The sequence below is a fragment of the Drosophila sechellia genome, chromosome 2R (genome assembly GCF_004382195.2).
Source record: "Drosophila sechellia strain sech25 chromosome 2R, ASM438219v1, whole genome shotgun sequence".
NCBI classification, from domain to species: domain Eukaryota; kingdom Metazoa; phylum Arthropoda; class Insecta; order Diptera; family Drosophilidae; genus Drosophila; species Drosophila sechellia.
In genome coordinates, this window is record NC_045950.1 from 14,223,486 (window position 1) to 14,242,427 (window position 18,942).

At 45.1% G+C, this 18,942-nt stretch overlaps 4 protein-coding genes across 9 annotated transcripts; 2 read left to right on the top strand and 2 right to left on the bottom strand.

Moving 5' to 3' along the window:
* Positions 1-1,599: 1,599 nt before the first annotated feature.
* On the bottom strand, positions 1,600-9,581 carry LOC6609732 (maternal effect protein staufen). 2 transcript variants are annotated; one of them, XM_032715005.1, is made up of 6 exons: positions 9,336-9,581; positions 8,496-8,738; positions 4,442-6,573; positions 4,185-4,382; positions 3,721-4,118; positions 1,600-3,651 (listed from the first exon to the last, which is right to left on the bottom strand). In XM_032715005.1, exons 2-6 carry the CDS (start codon positions 8,687-8,689, stop codon positions 3,469-3,471), a joined length of 3,105 nt encoding a protein of 1,034 aa, XP_032570896.1. In that variant the 5' UTR covers positions 8,690-8,738; positions 9,336-9,581; the 3' UTR covers positions 1,600-3,468. The 2 variants fall into 2 exon arrangements, with proteins under 2 accessions (XP_032570896.1, XP_002034389.1); XM_002034353.2 differs by having other exon boundaries at positions 3,721-4,121.
* A 373-nt stretch (positions 9,582-9,954) lies between these two features.
* Positions 9,955-12,038, top strand: LOC6609733 (serine protease inhibitor 42Dd). The gene is made up of 2 exons (XM_002034354.2): positions 9,955-11,110; positions 11,688-12,038. Exons 1-2 carry the CDS (start codon positions 10,253-10,255, stop codon positions 11,952-11,954), a joined length of 1,125 nt encoding a protein of 374 aa, XP_002034390.1. The 5' UTR covers positions 9,955-10,252; the 3' UTR covers positions 11,955-12,038.
* Positions 12,039-12,092: 54 nt separating this feature from the next.
* LOC6609734 lies at positions 12,093-14,056 on the top strand. The gene is made up of 3 exons (XM_032714849.1): positions 12,093-12,593; positions 12,785-12,910; positions 12,988-14,056. The coding sequence occupies exons 1-3, from the start codon at positions 12,500-12,502 to the stop codon at positions 13,812-13,814; spliced, it is 1,047 nt and encodes a 348-aa protein (XP_032570740.1). The 5' UTR covers positions 12,093-12,499; the 3' UTR covers positions 13,815-14,056.
* Positions 14,057-14,184: 128 nt separating this feature from the next.
* Positions 14,185-18,357, bottom strand: LOC6609735 (heat shock factor protein). Of its 5 annotated transcripts, XM_002034356.2 has the most exons (9): positions 18,138-18,356; positions 17,612-17,836; positions 16,705-16,813; positions 15,486-16,633; positions 15,152-15,426; positions 14,974-15,079; positions 14,828-14,881; positions 14,660-14,735; positions 14,185-14,597 (listed from the first exon to the last, which is right to left on the bottom strand). In XM_002034356.2, exons 2-9 carry the CDS (start codon positions 17,819-17,821, stop codon positions 14,446-14,448), a joined length of 2,130 nt encoding a protein of 709 aa, XP_002034392.1. In that variant the 5' UTR covers positions 17,822-17,836; positions 18,138-18,356; the 3' UTR covers positions 14,185-14,445. The 5 variants fall into 5 exon arrangements, with proteins under 5 accessions (XP_002034392.1, XP_032570736.1, XP_032570734.1 ...); XM_032714845.1 differs by having other exon boundaries at positions 14,974-15,426; positions 18,143-18,357; XM_032714843.1 differs by having other exon boundaries at positions 14,974-15,426; positions 18,138-18,357.
* Positions 18,358-18,942: the final 585 nt, after the last annotated feature.

Here is an 18,942-nt window from a genome sequence, read left to right on the forward strand (position 1 = left end):
TCGTTTTCGAGAAAAAAAGTTCCCGAATATCGCTTTCAATTTATATAAATGCATTAGGTGATGGTTTTAAGTTTTAAACTCTACAGGTGATGTAAGCAAATCTCTGGATTGGTGGGAGGGGGGTTTTTAAGCATTTCTAAATCAAATTACTTGCATTGATTTGGTTAATTGCCCGGGCCAAATCCGTGCGAGAAGCTCCATTTCCGTAGCCTCAAGAAAAATTCCAACGATTTCGGATTGCCCCGACCCAAAAGACCAAAATCAAAATAATCAAACGCCCATTACATCACATCAACATACCATATGCAGATGAACCCAAAGATGCCGGCAAACGGCGTCTGACAAACACATGTTAATTTGGACCCATCTCGGATGTACGGATACGGGTAACCGGGTATCTTGTTTCTACTTCAACGTCCCCATTTCTTTCCGCCGCTCGCTCATATTATTGATTTCTTTTGGCAAGCCAAATTTCATAATCACACGCTATTACTACTACTACTGCCCAGCTCAGCCGGATTATTATCAGCGCCATAAATTAATCAGAGGCGCGAGGGACAGAAAATTACATTTGATATGATATGGTGGCTCCCAGTTTCAGGGATCCCACAGACCCAGAGCCCCCAGAGAAATGCATATGCAAATGGAGGGGCAGAGTGGCGAACGAGGAATCGCTTTGATTTTGCCGGAAAGCTGGATGCTGATGTGCAAGCAAGGCATTAATTTAATTTTATGTATTTATTATGCATTTGCCGGCCACAAGTTTGTTTTTTTGTAGTTTTCTTTTTGTTTTAATCGCACGATTGCCACAAAAACTAGCCAAATGCCAGCGGAGAAAGCGGAGGAGCTGCACCATGGCACATCCCATCGCGCACTTAACCAGATCGAGCTTCATAGGTTAGCACTATTTTAAGACCTATCATATAACAAGCTGCAAAAAAGATATTCACAACCATAATAAATGTATCTAAAAAGCTACATAGTTTAATGTTTTCCAAAGAAAACATAGTTTAGTTTCCAAAGATTCATCTTAAAATCTGCAAAGGATTTAAAACTATAAGATACAAACCTGCAAAATTCTGAGGTCTTAACTGGTATAATAGTCTCGAAAATTCTTGAAATCTTCTGAAGAAATGAATGGGGTTCAAGTCTGGACCATTTTGCATAAACATTTGTCATCGATTAGTCAGCTCGAGAGCTGTCGGCACATCATAATCTGATTCGAGCATTTAAGCCGTTTACAGTTTGTGAATTCGTATTGCGAAAGGTTTTTTTTGTTTTCTTCGGCAAATTAACAAACGTTTATGTATTTATGTTTATGGCCGCCTCTCACCCTTTTGCATTTTGATGGTGAATTTAAAAAATATAATTTTCCCTAATTTTTATGATATTTTATGTAACGCGTCGGGGTTTTCGGCCACTATTACATATTATACCACCTGTCACAAATATTTTCAACGTAGGGCAGGGCAGGAAAGGCGGGACTATAAATAAATTTATGGCCGAAATAAATCATAGTTTTTAATGGCGATGGGTTGTCGATTTACGGGCCTAACTCATTTCATATGCGTTTATCCCAAATCAATCAAAAACACTCACTTCCAACTTTATTTCACTTTTTATTCGTATAATTACATTTTACATATTTCCATTTGGGGGGAGGTTTTCTTCACTTTTAATGACATAACATGATTATGTGTCACAATTACAGATAGACAAAACTTAGTGAATGTGTGTGGGCGTAGGCTTAAGACTAATAAATGTGTTCTCTCATCTTGACTCGTATGCCTTTATTTGGTGTTAATGAACAGATCTTCACGCATTGTTGCTACCTGCGAATACATCATACATCGAATACGAATACATTAAGATTAATAATTTCAATCAATTTTGTGAAGATTTTGCAAAGCAGACACCGCTACACTCGCACATGAAAATTTATTGACTACGATTATGATCGTATCGTATCGCTGGGTCTGCAAAATCTTCTAACAAAATGAACAATTTGTGTGGCGCAAACAATGTGCACGATATATATATATATCTGTGAGTCTAGTAATTTAATGGGAGTTACGCACAACTGCCCCCTATCTATACATTTAATACTGGGATTGACTTCATTTCAACGGTTACAGTTCGCTGGGGCTTAAGCTTAGGTTAGGATCGCAAATCGCGAAGCAATCATGCACATTGTGGCCAACGTGATGGCTTAGACAAAATACATTTTACATAACGCAACTTAACGCTTAATCAACTGGTGCTGTTCGGGATAAAAGTAATTAAAACTATTGTTCTCGAAATTTCTGTTGGTGTGTGCAATGTGTGGGAGGGGGTGTAGTAATGGGGGTTACGACGATAACATAACTAATAAATAAGTCGGATTCAAAAACGAGCAAGACATGTGGGGACAAACCATGACAGATTAAACAACACGATTCATTATTCATAAGGATGTTCAGCTTTTAGCTTGTACACTCGCCAAAAGCTGAACATTTACAAAAATGGCTTATTAAACATTCATAAATATAATTATAACGATTATGTAAATTGTATTTTATGTTGTATGTTCGGCGTGAACGCCCACTTTCTTCCACTTCCTATCAATCTCCAAAATCCAGCAAAACATTGCAAATATTTGCTGAAAGTTTTGGCAAATCGACCGGTCATGGGGTATGGTATACGACTTTCCGACATCCGCCGATGCTTATGCTTAACACTTAAATATAGTATACGTATAATAGATTCATTATTCGACGAGTTTCATCAAGCATATGACCACAAACGGTTCATGGTTGTCGTGCTTTGAAAAATAAATCAAAAATTTGTCCAGTTTATCCATAGACAGCCTGCCTGGTTTATTCGCGAATGCGGATATCCTTTAATTTTGTCCTGCACCGAGGTGCTCAGAAATTTTGTATTTATTTTTGAAAGCGATTGCCGCATGCAGCTAAGAGGTATCAATAGTCCTTTGTTCATCAATTCAATTCAAGTGGTTAATGAGCTTTAATCTTAAGTTTAGGTACTGCACATATATTATGCATCTGTTCATTCATGATTTTGTTGGGTTTTCATTAAGTCTAGTTATTGTTCGATTCTCGATTTGGATTAACAATGTTGCGGCTCTGGTTAAGTGTTTGCCTCTGTTCAGTTTCGGTTACTATCAGTTCGATTCGTTATTCAATTCTCAACAAATAAATAAAATAATAACACCAGTTTGCACAACTTGCACACATAAATAAATAAATAGGTATTAACTAATAATTTGCTATTTCAAAACTGTTTCTTGCATTGCTTCTCTTACATTTCTCTTTTTTCTTCTTTTTTTTTGAATTTGCACACAGCTTGGTTTTTGGATTTTGTTTAAGGTTTGCTTTGTGGACGGGTATTTCAATTGTTTTTTCTTTGCTTATGTGCAACAAAAAAAATTGCAGTTAATAAGGGTTTTGTGAAATTTTCAGCGCTTTATGCTTATTTCATGGCATTGTTGAGCCCCAGTTTGCTGAGGATTTTCAAGGCATTGCTTGCAGCATCATTCTGCGACTCCTCGGAGCTCTTGCCAACGCCATGGCAGATCTGCGGCGGATGTGTGGACAATGTCACGATGGTCAGGAACTCGTTGTGATTGCCTTTCGGATAGTCCGAGAAGTTGACCTGAATGGCAAAAAATGACATAGAATGGTTAGTTCAGGTTGGGCTTGGCTTTTCCTTCAGTGAGCTTACCTCAAAGTCCAGAAGTTTACTAAGGTACAAGAGCTGCTCCTTCATGTGCACTCCAGCGCTTTGTGTGTTGCTCGTACTGTTGCTGCTACTCTCCGCGTTGCTGCTAGTGTTTCCGTTGTTGTTTTTACTCTCGGCATGGTTGTTACCTTCCGTGTTGCCTCCAAGATTACTGCTGTTGCTACTCACACCACTCGTATTGCTGCCGGTTGAGGTATTCAGTGCACTCTCACTAGCCACCTCAGTGGCTTGCGAATCGCCGCTGCTGCTGTTGCTGCTGTCACCTGAGTTTGCACTGTTGTTGCTATTCTCCTCAGCTGCAACTGCCACCTCCTTATTTGCCTCCTCCTCTTTGGATTCCACGTTGGATTTGACAATTACAACTTGATCCCTCTTTTTTGCTGCTATAATGATAAAAACGTATTTGATAAATATAGTATTTTGAATTTAAAGCGGGTCTTGCTCACGTTTCTTGTTCTGGCGCAGTATTAAAATGCCTGGCATGGGACCCACTGGCGTTGCTACCATGGGCACTTCGCCTTCCGCAGTTGCCTCCACTGCGGGTGCTGTAACGGCGGACATTGTTGCCGAAGTGCTGCATTCCTCCGATGACTGTGTTTCGTTGGTAGGTGTGATTTGAACAGCTTCTAGCAATTCAAACAGAGCTGCAATAAGCAAGTTTGTTACGGATTTCCTAGCTTTCTATTAATTATAATTAATTTACCCTGCGCAGCATTTCGCTTAGCCAACTTCTTGCTGTTGCCTGTTCCACGGGCTGTGCTTCCGCTGGCGGAGACCTCCATAACGAACTCCCGTCGTCGAGCGGTTTCATTGCCGTTTTTGGCTATCAGCTCGAATATGGGTTCCTTTTCCTTACGCGTCTGCTGCAGTTGAATTAGCTTTGTGATGGGATTATCCGCATCGTCCATGTCTATCAGCTTGTCCTTTGGCGGATTGAGGCGTTTACGTCTCTCCGGCTTGCCCGTTTGCGTAGGACCATCGGTGCCCGACACAACCGAACCTTCTCGGGCAGCTGCCCCACTTTTTCCGGGCGTCTTCACCTTAATCCGCTTCAATGGCGTCTGCTTGGTGGGCGTAAGGGGCGGCAGCTTTTGCAACTCGACGAGCATCTTTTCTGCGGCACGCTTCTTGGACACTTTCTTGCCATTTCCTTCTCCTTCGGTGACAATAGATCCCACAATGCAGGCCGTTATAAAGTTCTTCATGTGCGCCGGCCCCTCCTCGCGCAACACCTTAAAATGAACGGTCATGTTGCGCTTAATTCCGATCTCATGAACCTGCGAGATGGGCGACTTCTTGTCGCCCTCGTCCATCGAATCCTCGAGAGCCTCCTCAGAGGCAGATATGGCCTGTGTCTTGAGAACCTGCAGCGCTCTCGCCGCAGCGTCATGTTTCGCTTGCTGCAGTGTGCGTCCGATGCCAACAAACTTTTGCTTGCCCACAAACAGGGTGATTTTGCTAGGTGGCGTAGGCACGGATGGAAATGGGCCGTTCGGTCCATGATGTACATGAGCTCCGAGAGGCGGTGGCAGCCCAAAGCGTGATGGAAACTTCGGAGGAAACGGTCGCTGACCAGGTCCATGAAAGAAATGCGGATGCATCGGCTGCGATGGAATGGGCACGAATCCATTGCCAAGCCGCTGGCGCAGAGCGTAAGCAGGTGGTGGAGGTGGTTGCGGCATCCCAGGACCTGGCGCAGATAGTAAATGACCGCCGGCAAACTCCGGCGGCACTATGGAATCCGTGGGAGGAATCTGAGTGGGATCCAGAAGGTAGAAGGTGCGCTGTCCCAACTTCATGGCCAGGGCATTCAATTCCACCGTCGGCGTAATGTGTGTGCGCATGGGACCGCCTTCCTCGCTGCGCCGAATCTTCGGTGGCGGATGCTTGTACATGGTTTCCTCGATAGCCTTACTAGCCGCCAAGTGCTGCGCTTTCTTAATCTTGAAACCATCCGCCGAGTACTCCTCATCGCCCAGCATCAGTGTCACCGTGAAGGTCTTGCAGTGGGCAGGTCCTCGTTCTCCAGTCAACCGATATTGATGCGTGATCTTGTTGTACCTGGCCAACTCATTGACCAGGCACATTGGGGTCTTGTCCTTGCCCCCGCGTCCTGAACTGCTCGTGTCCTCGTTGGACAGCGCTCCCGTAGCATCGATATGCTCCCTGCTGCCATCGTCGTCCGCTGAAGCTGGCTCCTGTCTAGTCTCCGGCTCCTGAGATGTATCCTCTTGGGTTACAGGCTCGCTAGCTTGGACTGTGCTGTTGTTGCTGGTGTTTTTAGTGGTGGCATTAGTGGTGGTCACTGGCGGTTCCGGCATCGGGGTTACTTCCTGCACCACTTGTGGAACCACCACCTTCTGATTCCTATACGCATTCTGCAGTATGGCCTTGGTGGCATAGTTGCTGTTGTTGCTGCCGCTGTTGCTGTTTGCATTGCTGCCATAGTGGTTATATTTCGCGGGCTTCGCCTGGCTCATGTAATAGTGAGGCGGTGGAGCGGCATAGCTGCCCAGATGGGCGGCCATGTGGTGCGGCGGATGCGGAGGAAGCTGATTGTAGGCGAGAGCTGCCGGATTGCCCGCCAAGGGATTGAAGGCCTGTGGCGGCGGACCAGGAGGCTGATTACCAAGAAGTCCGTTGCTGCTATTCAAGTGCTGGTGCTGTTGGCGGATCTTCTGCATCTGGTTGCTGTTGCTGGTGATGTTGCTGCTGCTGTTGCTGTTGATGTTGGCGTGGTGATAGGCAGCCCCAGCCGCAGCGACAGCGGCGGCTTGGTTCGACGACGTCTGCTGCTGCTGCTGCTGCTGAGCGTGAATATGGTGATGATTCAGACTGCAAAACGGAGGATAGAGCAAGGAAATTGGTTAATCGATGGCCACAAGTAAAAGCTCCTGGGGCGGATGCGCTGGCTTCTGCGGTTATATCAGCAAACAATGCACGCCAAGAGGATTATAGAGGCCATCGAGACAAAAGTGTACATCGACTGGCGCACGGGAAAAACAAAAACACCAACGAGCGGAGGTCCTAGAAGCTTCTTACCCCCCACCCCTCTGCCGCATGTTGTTGTTCCTGCGGAATAGCAGACAACAGCGACCACGCCGAACAATGGACAAAATCCTAACAAAGCACAAAAGCCGCATTCTCTTACGCATCGTGTCATTTTTCGCCAACTGTCAGTTTCAATTGAGACGCACCTACTGCGACACCCTGCTCCTGCAACCGCTCCCTACCTTTCCTTTCCCGATGATCGAGGGTAGGACAGCACTCTAGCGCCCTTTACCTACAGCCTCGTACATTTCACAAGACGAGGAAATATTTTTGGCAATTTATAATCGCTAAATCAGTACGGAAACAAGCCTTCAAATTAACATTGATATGGGCAATTTGTGATTAGGATCAGTTGATATGCGATAAAAATGTCCTGCGTAAGGGAAAGGTAATTAATTGGATACTGTTAGTGTTTATGGGCACTCTTTTTTTTTTAAAACAAGTCTGAGCAATGATAACTATTAACCTTATGCTTCATTAAATATTGGTCATTCAGTCTTCAGTCTTTCACTTAAGTTGTTTTATTTTATGTGTCCCTAGAGCATTAAAACCTATCCATATATCAGCTAATACAAATCTGTGGTATTATTTGAAGTTTATTCCTTTTTTACCTTTCACTTGCAAGTTTATATGGTTAAGAGGATTCGATTTCATTTGCGAAAGCGCATCTCTTATCTTTATGAGTTCTTTAATTTATTGTCTTGCGAACTTATTAGAACCCGCTTCAGTTTCTACAACATCAATCTTCTTGCATATGTCACCTCTCACTTGGCACCGATGAAAGTCTATCATGATCGTTAAAAGATCGTACGCAAATGTACGTTAGAGTCTGCGAACGTTATAAATTCATGTGCGACCCGATCCGACCGGCAGGCAAAACGCAACTGAATGCGGAACTGGATGAGCAGTTTGCGGAGAGTTTGGCGAAACATATGATCGCAGACAATACGAGGAGCCTGAACTACTGGAGACCGAGCCGAAGGATCCTCGCGAACGTCAAGGATAATTGCAGCGCAGTCGGCAGGGCAAACCCGTTATCATCGAGCGGAAGTCATGCTGAGCGCGAAAGAACAAAGAGCCACTGAAATTATAATTTATGAGTTGAGAAAATGGGATGATGAGTCTCACACCGATTGTCAGTGACAGGAATTAACATAATTGCCGCAACGCATAAAGCTCAGACAAGCTGGCGTTCCGAGTCGATGTGGAATCTCTCTAGGATCCAACCAAGCCAGGGAAATACATTTTCCTCACCTGAGATACACACTGAGGCCATGAGATCCAAACAGTGGCTAGAAATATCACCTTTTCTCTATTGCCTTATAGCGTAAACAATTTTATCTGCGATCTCGATCTCGACTTGGAAACTATAAGATGTTATCCCATATTAATAACACACCCTATCTAAAAATTGAATCCTGTACATAGATTTGGAAATTCTTCTAGACTTGGGAAACCTATTTAACCCAAGTTACCCCTTTTTGTTTACATGGAGTTTCGATTGAATGAAGGGGATGATTACCATTTCTGAAGTCTAACTGAACCAAGAAGGCGTATCATCTTGTAGTACTCCAACCATAATTAGTAATACTAAATTATAACCGAACTCCAAATGGTATTACAATTTCATCCTATTTGACTGCAGGATGAAGCATTATCTAGTTTAATTGTTAATCCTGATAACCTCGGAGCCATAAATTGCTTACCGTGGGTGAAGATGGTCGCGATGTGGAGGCTGCTGGGGCGGCGGCGGCGGCTGCTGTTGCTGCTGCAGACTGGGGCCCAGGTGCTGCTCCATGCCGGGATGCAGATGCATGTGGGCATGGCTGTGGCTGTGGCTGTGATGGTGCGCAGCACGAATGTGGGGCGCTGGCCGGGCGGCATGAACGTTGTGCTGCATTTTCTGGAGCTGTAACCTTTAGGACTCCCGTATGAACCAGCGACCGCAGCTGCAAGGAGGAAAAGGAACATGGATGAGACGGACACAAACAATGTTTTCCCTGGCCGCACAAAGAACCCTGGAGGTGTTTCTTTGTGCGGCGATTGTGCGTAAACAAGTTGCAACTGCATGCGGGGCATATAAATGCGAAATGCAAATGGACATGGTGCACACGCATCTACCTATATACATACATATGTATGTGTGTGCATATATATATATAGAAATGCAACTGAAGCGACGACATCGGCCTAAATCAAATTGTGACAGGCGTCGGGTAGAAGGGTTCAAATCGACTGATTCGCTGCCGATGCCAAGCAACCACTCCTTGTTGCACTTTTCTGGTTCTTACGGCCCTCCGGTTGCCTTATGCCTCTGTGTGTTCTTGGTGAAATCGGATAAAATGCAGCTGCAGTGCGCAATTCAGGTTTCGTGCATTCCGTGCAGGGGTTCAAGGACCCAGACCCAAACCAAGACCAAGACCCAGACCCAGATCCACATCCATGGATTCTGTTTCCTTCCCTTCCACTCCGTTCCGTAACCCCATTCCGATTCCCAGTCCGCATTCGAAACGAGAGTGGCATAACGATCTGCAGTCGCAACTCACCTTCTTGCGCTCCCAAAACGATTTTCGTACGCAATGGTCACGGGAAAATCACAACAACTGAATGCAAATACTCCGTTCGATCGATGGGCACATGCACATCCATTCATGCGGGGTGGCCTCGATCGTGTGCGCAACTTAAAAAACACTTTAGAACTACTTTAACACTTAAATTAAATTGATAAACCTATTTTGCACTGTGGCTGCGGATGAAACTCGAAAAATAATGGCTTTTAGGAGAGCGGGAAGCGGGGTGGTTGCGTGCGGCGGTGTTGGAAAGCGCGCGCGCAGAAGCGCCAGGGCTGCACGATAGTCAAACTGGTATTTTATGCCTATCGAAATCGATAACTTTCAAAGGGCATAAATATAAATTCGAAATTATTTAAATCTGTAATTAAGAAATATTTAATTAATAAGCTAATTGATTGAATTTCTTATCAAATTAACAAACACCAGCATGCGTTTTTCTGTTCAAGTGTATTTCAGTATTTGTTGGTCAGAAACGCAGTATTTTTAGGCGCCAATGCTTAAGGTCACACTGCAAAATAATATTAAAAATAAAAACATATTTTTAACAATTTTAGCATGAGATTTGTCTCATGTATAGTTTTTGTTTGCAAAAACTATACATCCATGGCTATTTAAAGAACGCCTGATTACTTTATGTTTTTGGGATGAACCCGGGGATGTCCCCAAGGTTGCTAGATGAGGAAAATGATGACGCCACCACTTCGCTTCGATTGTTTTGATAATATTTTGGCTGTGACTCATTCGCCGGCTGGCCGATGGCTGTTTTCACTTTTGTTGTGGCCCCGAACGGCATTTAAGGCATTCCGGTGTAGACAGCAGACCAGAGAGCAAGCACACGCAGTTCCGCGATTACGCAGCACACCCACAATTACTCAGTTCAGTCCGTCAATATGTTCGACTTCAATTTGGAATTTGCGCGTGGAGGTGCCCGTTTTACCAGCGAGCTTTTCCAGCTTTTGAGCGCTGGCGGGCTCAAGGAGAACGTCGTCTTCTCGCCCTTCTCCATCCAAACTTGCATTGCCCTGGCCTTTGCCGGATCGCAGGGTGAAACCGCCGACGAGATCGCCAAGGCACTGCACTTCGTCTCCAACTTTCCGCCGGAGGTGGCCCAGACGTTCCAGTTTGTGCTGGAGAAGTACCGCAACAGCAACCTGTTGCGCGTGGCCAACAAGCTGTACGTGCAGGAGGGCAAGCAGCTGAAGCCCGCCTACCAGTCGGCCATCAAGGAGCAGTATCATTCGGAGGCGGAGTCCATTAACTTTGCGCTCAGCGATGCCGCCGCCCAGGCCATCAATGCCTGGGTGAATGCCAAGACTCAGGGCAAGATTACGGAGCTGGTCAGCGCGGACTCGTTGTCGGACAACACCAGGCTGGTCCTGCTCAATGCCCTCCACTTCAAGGGCAGCTGGGCGCACAAGTTCAGCGAGGAGCGCACCGAGGAGGATATCTTCTGGGTGGGCGAAGAGGAGCAGGTTAAGATCAACTACATGAACCAGAAGGCCAAGTTCAACTATGGCTACTTCGAAGATCTTGGCTGCACTGCCCTGGAGATGCCCTACCAGGACTCTGACCTCTCCATGTTCGTGCTGCTGCCGCAGGAGCGGACAGGCTTGTACGCCGTAGCCGAGAAGCTCAAGACTGTGAACCTGGTGGATTTGGCCGACAAGTTGACCGTGGAAGAGGTCCATGTCAAGTTCCCCAAGTTTAAGGTGGACTACTCCCTGGAATTGGCCGAGAAACTGAAGCAGGTGAGAAAACTAACTTCATTAGGCGGCTGTATGTATTATGTATTATATTTTTATTTGAGGAAAGCGTTGTAGCTTGCGCCCACCCAATTTATGCCACAATTGAGCTCCATTTGGGGTCAGCTTTTGTGTTCCTTGACCCCCTTTTGATAAGTCAAGTTGCGTGTTGAAGTAAGGAGCTAATAATAGCGGTAGCTCAATAAATTTCTCCACGTAATCCAGAATTCAATTTTATGGACACGTTGCAGTGCTGCAAACCACCCACAAAAATATTTATTGTATTATTATGTATTATTTTTTTTTATTGTATTATTTATGTATTATTTTTAGTAGCTTATCGACGGTAGGGTAGAAAAGTCTTAGATAACCAAAATGGGCTGTCGTATTGCGGTGGCAGCCAGTGGCTCATACTCAAGATCATGTATCAGCCGCACGATTCTAAATCAAATGATGGAATTTTAGCTGCACTTGGATGTGACACACCTTACCAAGCTACTTATCTTATCGTTCATAAAACCTCAAGCGGATGACCTCATTAGTTATTTAATTGGCACTTATGTATTTACCTTTTCACTTTCAGCTGGGCATCACGAAAATGTTTACGGACGAAGCTGAGTTTGGCAATCTGCTGGAATCCCCCGAGGGCATCTTTGTGTCCAAGGTGCTGCACAAGGCCACCATCGAGGTGAACGAGGAGGGCACGGAGGCGGCGGCTGCCACCGGCATGATCATGATGACTCGCATGATGACCTTCCCGCTGCAGTTCCAGGCGGACCGGCCCTTCCTCTACGTCATCTGGAACAAGAAGAACATCCTCTTCGCCGGCGCCTTCGTTAAGGCTGCCTAAAAGCCTAATTCTCACTCCTTTTGTATGGTTTGTATTGTTGTTGAAAAGTATTTTTAAATAAATAAGCGCTCCATGACTAAGTTACTTTTGTTTTCCGTGTTTTCAATTGGAAATTCTTCTGTAAACACATTGGAACCAAACACCTGTTTCAATCGGAAAATCTGAGACCTTTGCTTCATGATCAACATTTCTGCTTTAATAAACGTTTTTCGTGTCTGCATGATATTTGAAATGCGCGCAACTCGTTCAGCCTTGCCACCAAGTTCGCAGTCTGTTATCGATTCGATATCGAAAAGATGTCGCAAAATTGCCTAAAACTGGCCGAACGCCAAGACCAGCAGAATTGAGTCTGCGCAGAGCGCGTAAAACCAAAACGAAGAGAACTCAGGAGAGTCGAACGGTAAATCGGTCGCAGCAACATAAACTTTTAGAATCGCCAGCGAGAGCCGTCTTAAAACTGCGAATACAAACAGAAGGAAAAGCGGCCGCCTATGGCAACCTGACCAGCAAAACAATCGAAAGCAATTGGCCAAAGTTAAGACGAAATGAGCCGAAAGAACGGAAACCAGGACTCCTTTCCCAAGTCGGAGAAGATGCAGCGCTACTACGCGGAGCGCGAGACCACAGGACCCGAGTTCGGTGAGTTTTCCTCGGTTCGCAATCGGTACACAATGGATTCTGAATGGAATCTGAGTAACCGGGGCTCGCAGAATCAACCCCCAAAGCCAAAGGATGTGTCTTCTGCGCTTAGGGGTTGCTGTTTCTGCGGCGAAGAAACGTAGAAACCGAAACAGATTTTAACGATTTTTCCCACAAATCCTTGCTGCCAGATGATCGCCTGATAAAGCTGGTGCGCGCCAATCCGGCTATCTATGATGTCAGCCATCCGCACTATCGCCGTAATCCGGTGCGGGTGGACATATGGGATCGCATTGCCAACGAACTGGGCGCCTCCTGTGAGTATATTTCATTATATCAACTGCGTAGATTCTGTCGATAAAACCACCCCATTTTTCCTGCGCCCAATTCACAGCCCGATTCCTGCAGACCAAGTGGAAGAACATACGCTACAACTATCTGCAGGAGGTCAAGGCGATTGAGACGGGCCAGGCGAATCCGAACGTACGCAAGCGGCGCTTCACCGAGGATCTGTCCTTTCTGCAGAACACGGCGCAAACCTACAATGTGAAGAAATCCCAGAGCTACGTGGCCCAACAGAATGGAATGGGAAGTGACAACGACAGCAATAGCTTTTTGTATCCCGATCCGGAGCACCTGAAGATCGACGCCTCCGAGGGCTACGACATCATCGATCTGGACAACAGCGACGATGGCACCAATAGCGACGACAACGAGATTGTGCCCGAGCTGCAGCTGGTCATGGAGGATTCCAAGCCGCAACTATCCCTGCCGACGACACTGAACGGCACCAGCAGCAGCAATCACAGCCACGAACATGACAACGCCAGCTCGCCGGCCTCCTCGCCCCTGCTAACGCCCCTGGTGGTAATGGACAATGGCTACGGCCAGGAGGTGCATCTGCAACAGCAGCAGGAACAGGAGCAAAAGCCGTTCAAGAATAGCTCGCTGTCGAACGGAGAAGTGACCATTGAGCCCATTTTTAAGCCTGCGGCTATCAGACGCGTGTTACCCAGCGATTTTCTGACCAATCCCTTCAAGCGCAAGGCATCCCAAGCGCCGCTTCAGACCCAAGCGTCGTCGTCCTTCAACGATCCCATCGAGCTCTACTGCCTATCGCTGGTGGACACACTGCGCAGCATGCGGAGATCGGAACGGGAGCGGGTCAAGTTCGAGTTCGCCAGCATTCTGAAGGACGCCAAGTACAAGGACGAAAGCTAAGGCGTCATCGTCATCATTCTATACGTACAATTCTTGATTAGTAACGTTAGTGGTAGAAAACGCACTCGAACACTCCCACTTCATTTATGTATTAACATACTTGCAAACAACTTGCAACTCTACGTTTCGTGTCCTAGGCTAAGTTCTAGGTTAATTTGAGACGATGTGTCCATAGTTCATATCTCTTCAGTTGTATCAACATTGAGTCGAATAAAAGTATGCACAAGGTAGCTGCAAACGGAGTTTCATTGTTTCAAAGAAAAAGTACACATTTGATTTCATTTGCAGCTCAACGCGGCATTAACAATTTATTTGTAAATAATAATAAAAGTAGTGTGTAAAACGTATTAACTAAAGCGTGCCCGCGATATAAATTAAATCTAAATCTTTATTGATTCTTCTAGTCTTTCTACAACAAGAACTGGTTAGTCTATATATCATATATATAGTGCATAAGGCATATACAGATCATTCATATGATTATAGTGGTTATTAATGTGATTATCGGCATGAATCAACTAAAAGGTTAGACAGAGTAGGTGATGAAAATTAACGTGTCAAGATTTGCATTTAACACTAAAAACAATTTGTTCGCCAGTTAAACGGCTGAGCTGCTGCTACTTAATATAAGTTACAACTCGTGACGAGGCGTATTTAAAACCGAATTTTGCGTCTGCAGCTGGCGCCTGCTGGCCTCCTGGTCATTGTTGCCGTCGTCCGTGTCCAAAATGTCGGACAGATCATACATGGGCTGATAGGAAATCAGTTCGGAGCCACTGGGTGCTGCTTGAATCATTAAACGGTTAGTCTCAAGCCAAGGAATTAATACTGATTTCCGAACCAACCTTTCTTTTCACTGCTAATGCTGTCATTGGGAAACGATAGGCCATAGTTGTCCATCAGATCAGAGTCGTTAAACAGCTGTAAAGTATACAAATAAACCACATTGTGTTAGTTAGTTCAGCTGGGGAATTTTCAGACATGAAGGCCAGATCTGGACGTTTTGTGCTGACCTTTAAAAGCAGCTCGTCCTCGGGCAACTGAAAATTGGGCGTCCTGCTAAGCGCCTAATCATGTAAATAGAACATAAGTTAAATCAGCATCGAGTCGGACAAACGGACACCTAATACAAGAAAGTCTACTAAGTGTTGACACTTACACCCATGAGCATGTTTTGATCAATGGCCACCCCATCGCCACGTAGCAGATCCTTCAGTGTTTCCAACTCATCTTGCATGCTTTCCAAGTGCCCGTGGAGTTCGTCACTGCAACAGTAAGAATTAGCCGCTTGATTATGGCTTATCCGACTTGAATTTGAATTCTTCTGGTCTACTAACACTGAGGCCATCCTGAGGAGTTGACTGCTGTTGGGATCTCGGTTGTTTCCGTTCTCAGCGCCACTGTATTTGGCCACAGCCATGCCCTCTTCCTCAGAAGCTTGCGCCTTGGCCGCTGCCTTCGATGTCGAGGCCTGATTGGCATCCAGAAGCGTACTGTTGTTGGGCACATCGAAGTTGCTGGCAAACTTGCCGCTGCTTACTGTCGATTGCCCAAATTTTTGCTGCTGGTCCAGTTTGGCTGCCTCTTCCACGCCGTCGGGAAGCAGAGCGTCCTAAAGAGTTAAGAGAAAAGAGTTAGCAACTACCATAAGATGGTTCAAATGCATCTTACTTCAAAAATATCCGTCGGCATATCCTCACTGATGAAGTTAACATTGTACAGATCGGAGCTCGCGGGTGCCATTAGATCCATCAGTCCGGAACTGTTCTCCGGCTCAGACTTTATAATCATTGGCTGGACCATCACATCAGGTTGCGTACTATGCTGGCTGATTGTCCGTTGCGCCTTGGGCGACGAACTATCTACGAGAATATCGCCAGCATCAAGTATAACATCTCCTGCCTGTCGACGTAGCTTGTTGTGCTCCTTAAGCTGCTGACGCTTCTGCTCCTGCTCCCTCACCATGGGCGTGGTAAGCACATTCTGCTCCTCGTAATAAGGCGGACTGTTTGGCACCTCCTGGACATGAGAATCGGGCGCCTCAGTGACTGTGTAGACATCATGTTGCGCCGGCGATTGACTCACACTTTGGGCCAAAGGAGAAGCGGCTCCGCCTACTAGAAGATTACCGCCAGCGGTTCCATTTCCCTGGAGCAGCAAGTCCTCCACACTCTGATTCGAATAATCGACGTTGTGCGAGCTAATGCTTATGTTAGACCGCGGACGCTCAACGGCAGGCGGAGAGACACTCTCTTGGTCGTAATGTGAGGCTGCGTTGTAGCCAGCCGGTGATGGATTCATCACCTCATCAAGAAGCTCCTCCCTAAGCTCGTGGATAACCGGGCCGCCACCACTCTCGCTCTCGGTCTCACTGGTGGTGCGTGCACGATCAATTTCCGGCGTATTGTTGATCATCAGCTGCACGTGGCGTTTCACGCCAGACATGTTGCGCGACGGTTGCACGATGGTAATTAGGAACTGGATCAGTTTGTTGACTATCTGTTGCTGCTTAGCGTGCTTTTGGCGCAGGCTGGCTATCTCGCGCCACAGCACTTCGTTCTCCTGTTTCATGGCGGAGAAGCGCGAATCCAGATTGTCCTGACGACCCCGCATGACCTTCACATCGGTGAGAATCTTCGACATGGCCTCCGGCTTCAGCGCACCCTTGTCGTCACCATTTTTGTTGTTCGATATCTTTCTTTTGATTTGGTCCAGTAGAAAAGGCGAATTGCGCTTAAAAAATGGGTGTGAAAATTCAATCTCGTCGCGATCAAAACGTAGTCCGCCATTGTCAATAGAGGTGATCTTGTGGAATCCATCTGCAAAGCACAAAAGAGAGTTGATTTTAGTTTTCAGTTGATGTTTCAACGCACACACTTCATTTACTTACACATATTCAATTGCCTTATGAAGCTGGCCATGTTGTTGTGCTTGTAGTTCAGTGGCAATAGTTCCTTGGCGAATTGCGCTTGATTTTGTATAACAAAACTTTGGCCATCCTGCAAAAATAAAACGAAAAACGGAAGCGATATGAGAGTCATGCTGATATGTGGTTGCCACAAACCTATTAGCGGTTGGCCGCAAACTAAAACCGATAAGCAATGAAAATAATTAGCTAATTGTAATTATATCTATAGATGCAAAACTATAGTTACGAGCCAAAGCTGAAATTAGTGTTTTTGTATATCGTCTTATAAAGTTTATATAATGTATGAAATGTACGTTTTAAAAAACTTCAAGTTATCAAGAAATTCGTATTTTATAAAATTTGTCAACTATTTCATTTTAAGATTCAAGTTTTTGTCATATATTTTTGTATGAAACACGCTAAAAATATTGGATTTGAAAATTAGATTATCATACGCACATATTAATGAGCGTATGTTTTTGACAAAAAATTGTTGGCGAACGCTATGCTTATCAGTAAACTCTTCGTTAAGAGTGTGTGGTAACCAAAGTGGGAACCAATTACTCTTATCTTAAATGAAAAGCCAACTGAATGACCCAGGGATATTATTCGATTGTCAGTTGGAGATGGAAAATTTTCCAGAGTTCACGCACGTACGCATGCAAATGGCAACATCGACAACAACAACAACAAGATGAGTGGGTGGGGAAGGCAACTTGCATACGTGCGATGCGGCATGGGCAACAACAAAACAGAGAGCGAAACGCGAGAAAGAGAGCTTGAGACACCTGCATGGGCAAGTCATTGTTGTTGCCATGCTGATTAGCGGTAAGTGGTGGGAGGGGAGTCCCTGGAAAGGTAAATAAACAATATGGCGGCGTAGGCTTACCTTGGTCCAGCAAATCAAGCGATTGGTATCGGCATCGTCCACCAGGCGCCACAATTTGGCCAAAAAGGCCGGCACCCCGCTTCCGATAGCCGTGGCGTCTCCGTAAGAGTGCATTCTCCTGGAAGGCAGCTGCTCCTCCTCGTCGTCCTCCTCTTCCTCCGATTCGTGCTTGAACTGCACGGCTTTAGTGGATGAACGCGACCTGGACATAAAGTGACCAGCAGCCTGGAAAGGAGTAGTCAATGAATTCACTGCACACCAACACACACACACGCTTTTTTTCCAGTTCACAGTTCACTTTTCTACGGTATGTGTGTGTGTAAGTGTGTTTGTATGGGTGCGGGAATCAGTGTGCGTGTCCAGGTACAGCATACATATGTAAAATGTACATATGGGTACAATTTTGATGTGAAAGTTGCAGCTCTGATCGAATCGAATGTTTTTGGTTGCAGCCAAGTGCGTCATTCGAGCCACCAACTTGCACAAATGGAGCTCCAGTTCTTCTTCTCCTGCTCAACCTACTTACCTTACCACTTTTGCAGCTCACAAGCCTTTCGCGGAGTGAAAAACTAGCGTTTTACTCGTTTAGTTTAGTTATTACACTTCACTTTCTTGGCGTACCGCTTTTGTTTTAACAGTTCTTCGGTTTTTATGTGCTTTTTCGCGTTTTATTAACAAGTGAAAATTTAATGAAACCTCCGTGAAGTAAATTTGCTTCTGTTCGTAGCGTGACCAAATTGGTAAAAACCCAACGAACTAAAGTTCGCTGCTATTTATACCATTGATGGCTGTCTGCTTGGTCCTCCGTTTTTTATCTAGTATTTTCTGGCGCGCAGTTTTGTATTCGTATATTGACCCCAATTACCTAGATGATCATTAGACTAATAACTTATTAAATAATTTTGTGATTGGTTTTTAAAGCTAGTATTGATATGTGTGTACCCATAGTTTTAATTAATACGCAACTGTCGACATCATACATCAGTAGAAACGATAGGGATTCTAGTATTTAGTATTTTTTATTTGATAATGAGTTAAATTTAAAACTAGTTGGTTTGATTTTAGGTCAAGTAGTACATAAAAGGACATAATAAGGCGAACTTACTAAACAAATTAACATTTATTTTGAAATTTCGATACGATTTACCTTGAAAATTTAAAAGTTTTCCCTTAATGTTAGTTTTATATTGTTTCTTTAATTTGTTTTTATTATTTTCACTTTACATTTAAACTCTAAAGTATTTCTGATATTAACGTTTTTGAATCTTTAGAAGATATTTAAATGGCTTTTCTAGTATTTTCCAGGGCGAGACCGCTGAGTCTTTGCCGAC

Excerpts from the sequence above, each read along its gene's own strand:
- LOC6609732 (XM_002034353.2), bottom strand. The coding sequence starts at position 8,689 with ATGCAGCACAACGTTCATGCCGCCCGGCCAGCGCCCCACATTCGTGCT. Across the intron at positions 4,383-4,441 it reads TAAGCGAAATGCTGCGCAGG|CTCTGTTTGAATTGCTAGAA; the intron begins GTAAATTAATTA and ends TGCTTATTGCAG. Across the intron at positions 4,122-4,184 it reads ACTGCGCCAGAACAAGAAAC|CAGCAAAAAAGAGGGATCAA; the intron begins GTGAGCAAGACC and ends TTATCATTATAG.
- LOC6609734 (XM_032714849.1), top strand. The coding sequence starts at position 12,500 with ATGAGCCGAAAGAACGGAAACCAGGACTCCTTTCCCAAGTCGGAGAAG. Across the intron at positions 12,594-12,784 it reads GACCACAGGACCCGAGTTCG|ATGATCGCCTGATAAAGCTG; the intron begins GTGAGTTTTCCT and ends CCTTGCTGCCAG. Across the intron at positions 12,911-12,987 it reads CAACGAACTGGGCGCCTCCT|CCCGATTCCTGCAGACCAAG; the intron begins GTGAGTATATTT and ends CCCAATTCACAG.
- LOC6609733 (XM_002034354.2), top strand. The coding sequence starts at position 10,253 with ATGTTCGACTTCAATTTGGAATTTGCGCGTGGAGGTGCCCGTTTTACC. Across the intron at positions 11,111-11,687 it reads TGGCCGAGAAACTGAAGCAG|CTGGGCATCACGAAAATGTT; the intron begins GTGAGAAAACTA and ends TTTCACTTTCAG.
- LOC6609735 (XM_032714845.1), bottom strand. The coding sequence starts at position 17,821 with ATGTCCAGGTCGCGTTCATCCACTAAAGCCGTGCAGTTCAAGCACGAA. Across the intron at positions 16,814-17,611 it reads GCTTGATTTGCTGGACCAAG|GATGGCCAAAGTTTTGTTAT; the intron begins GTAAGCCTACGC and ends TTATTTTTGCAG. Across the intron at positions 14,598-14,659 it reads CATTAGCAGTGAAAAGAAAG|CACCCAGTGGCTCCGAACTG; the intron begins GTTGGTTCGGAA and ends TGATTCAAGCAG.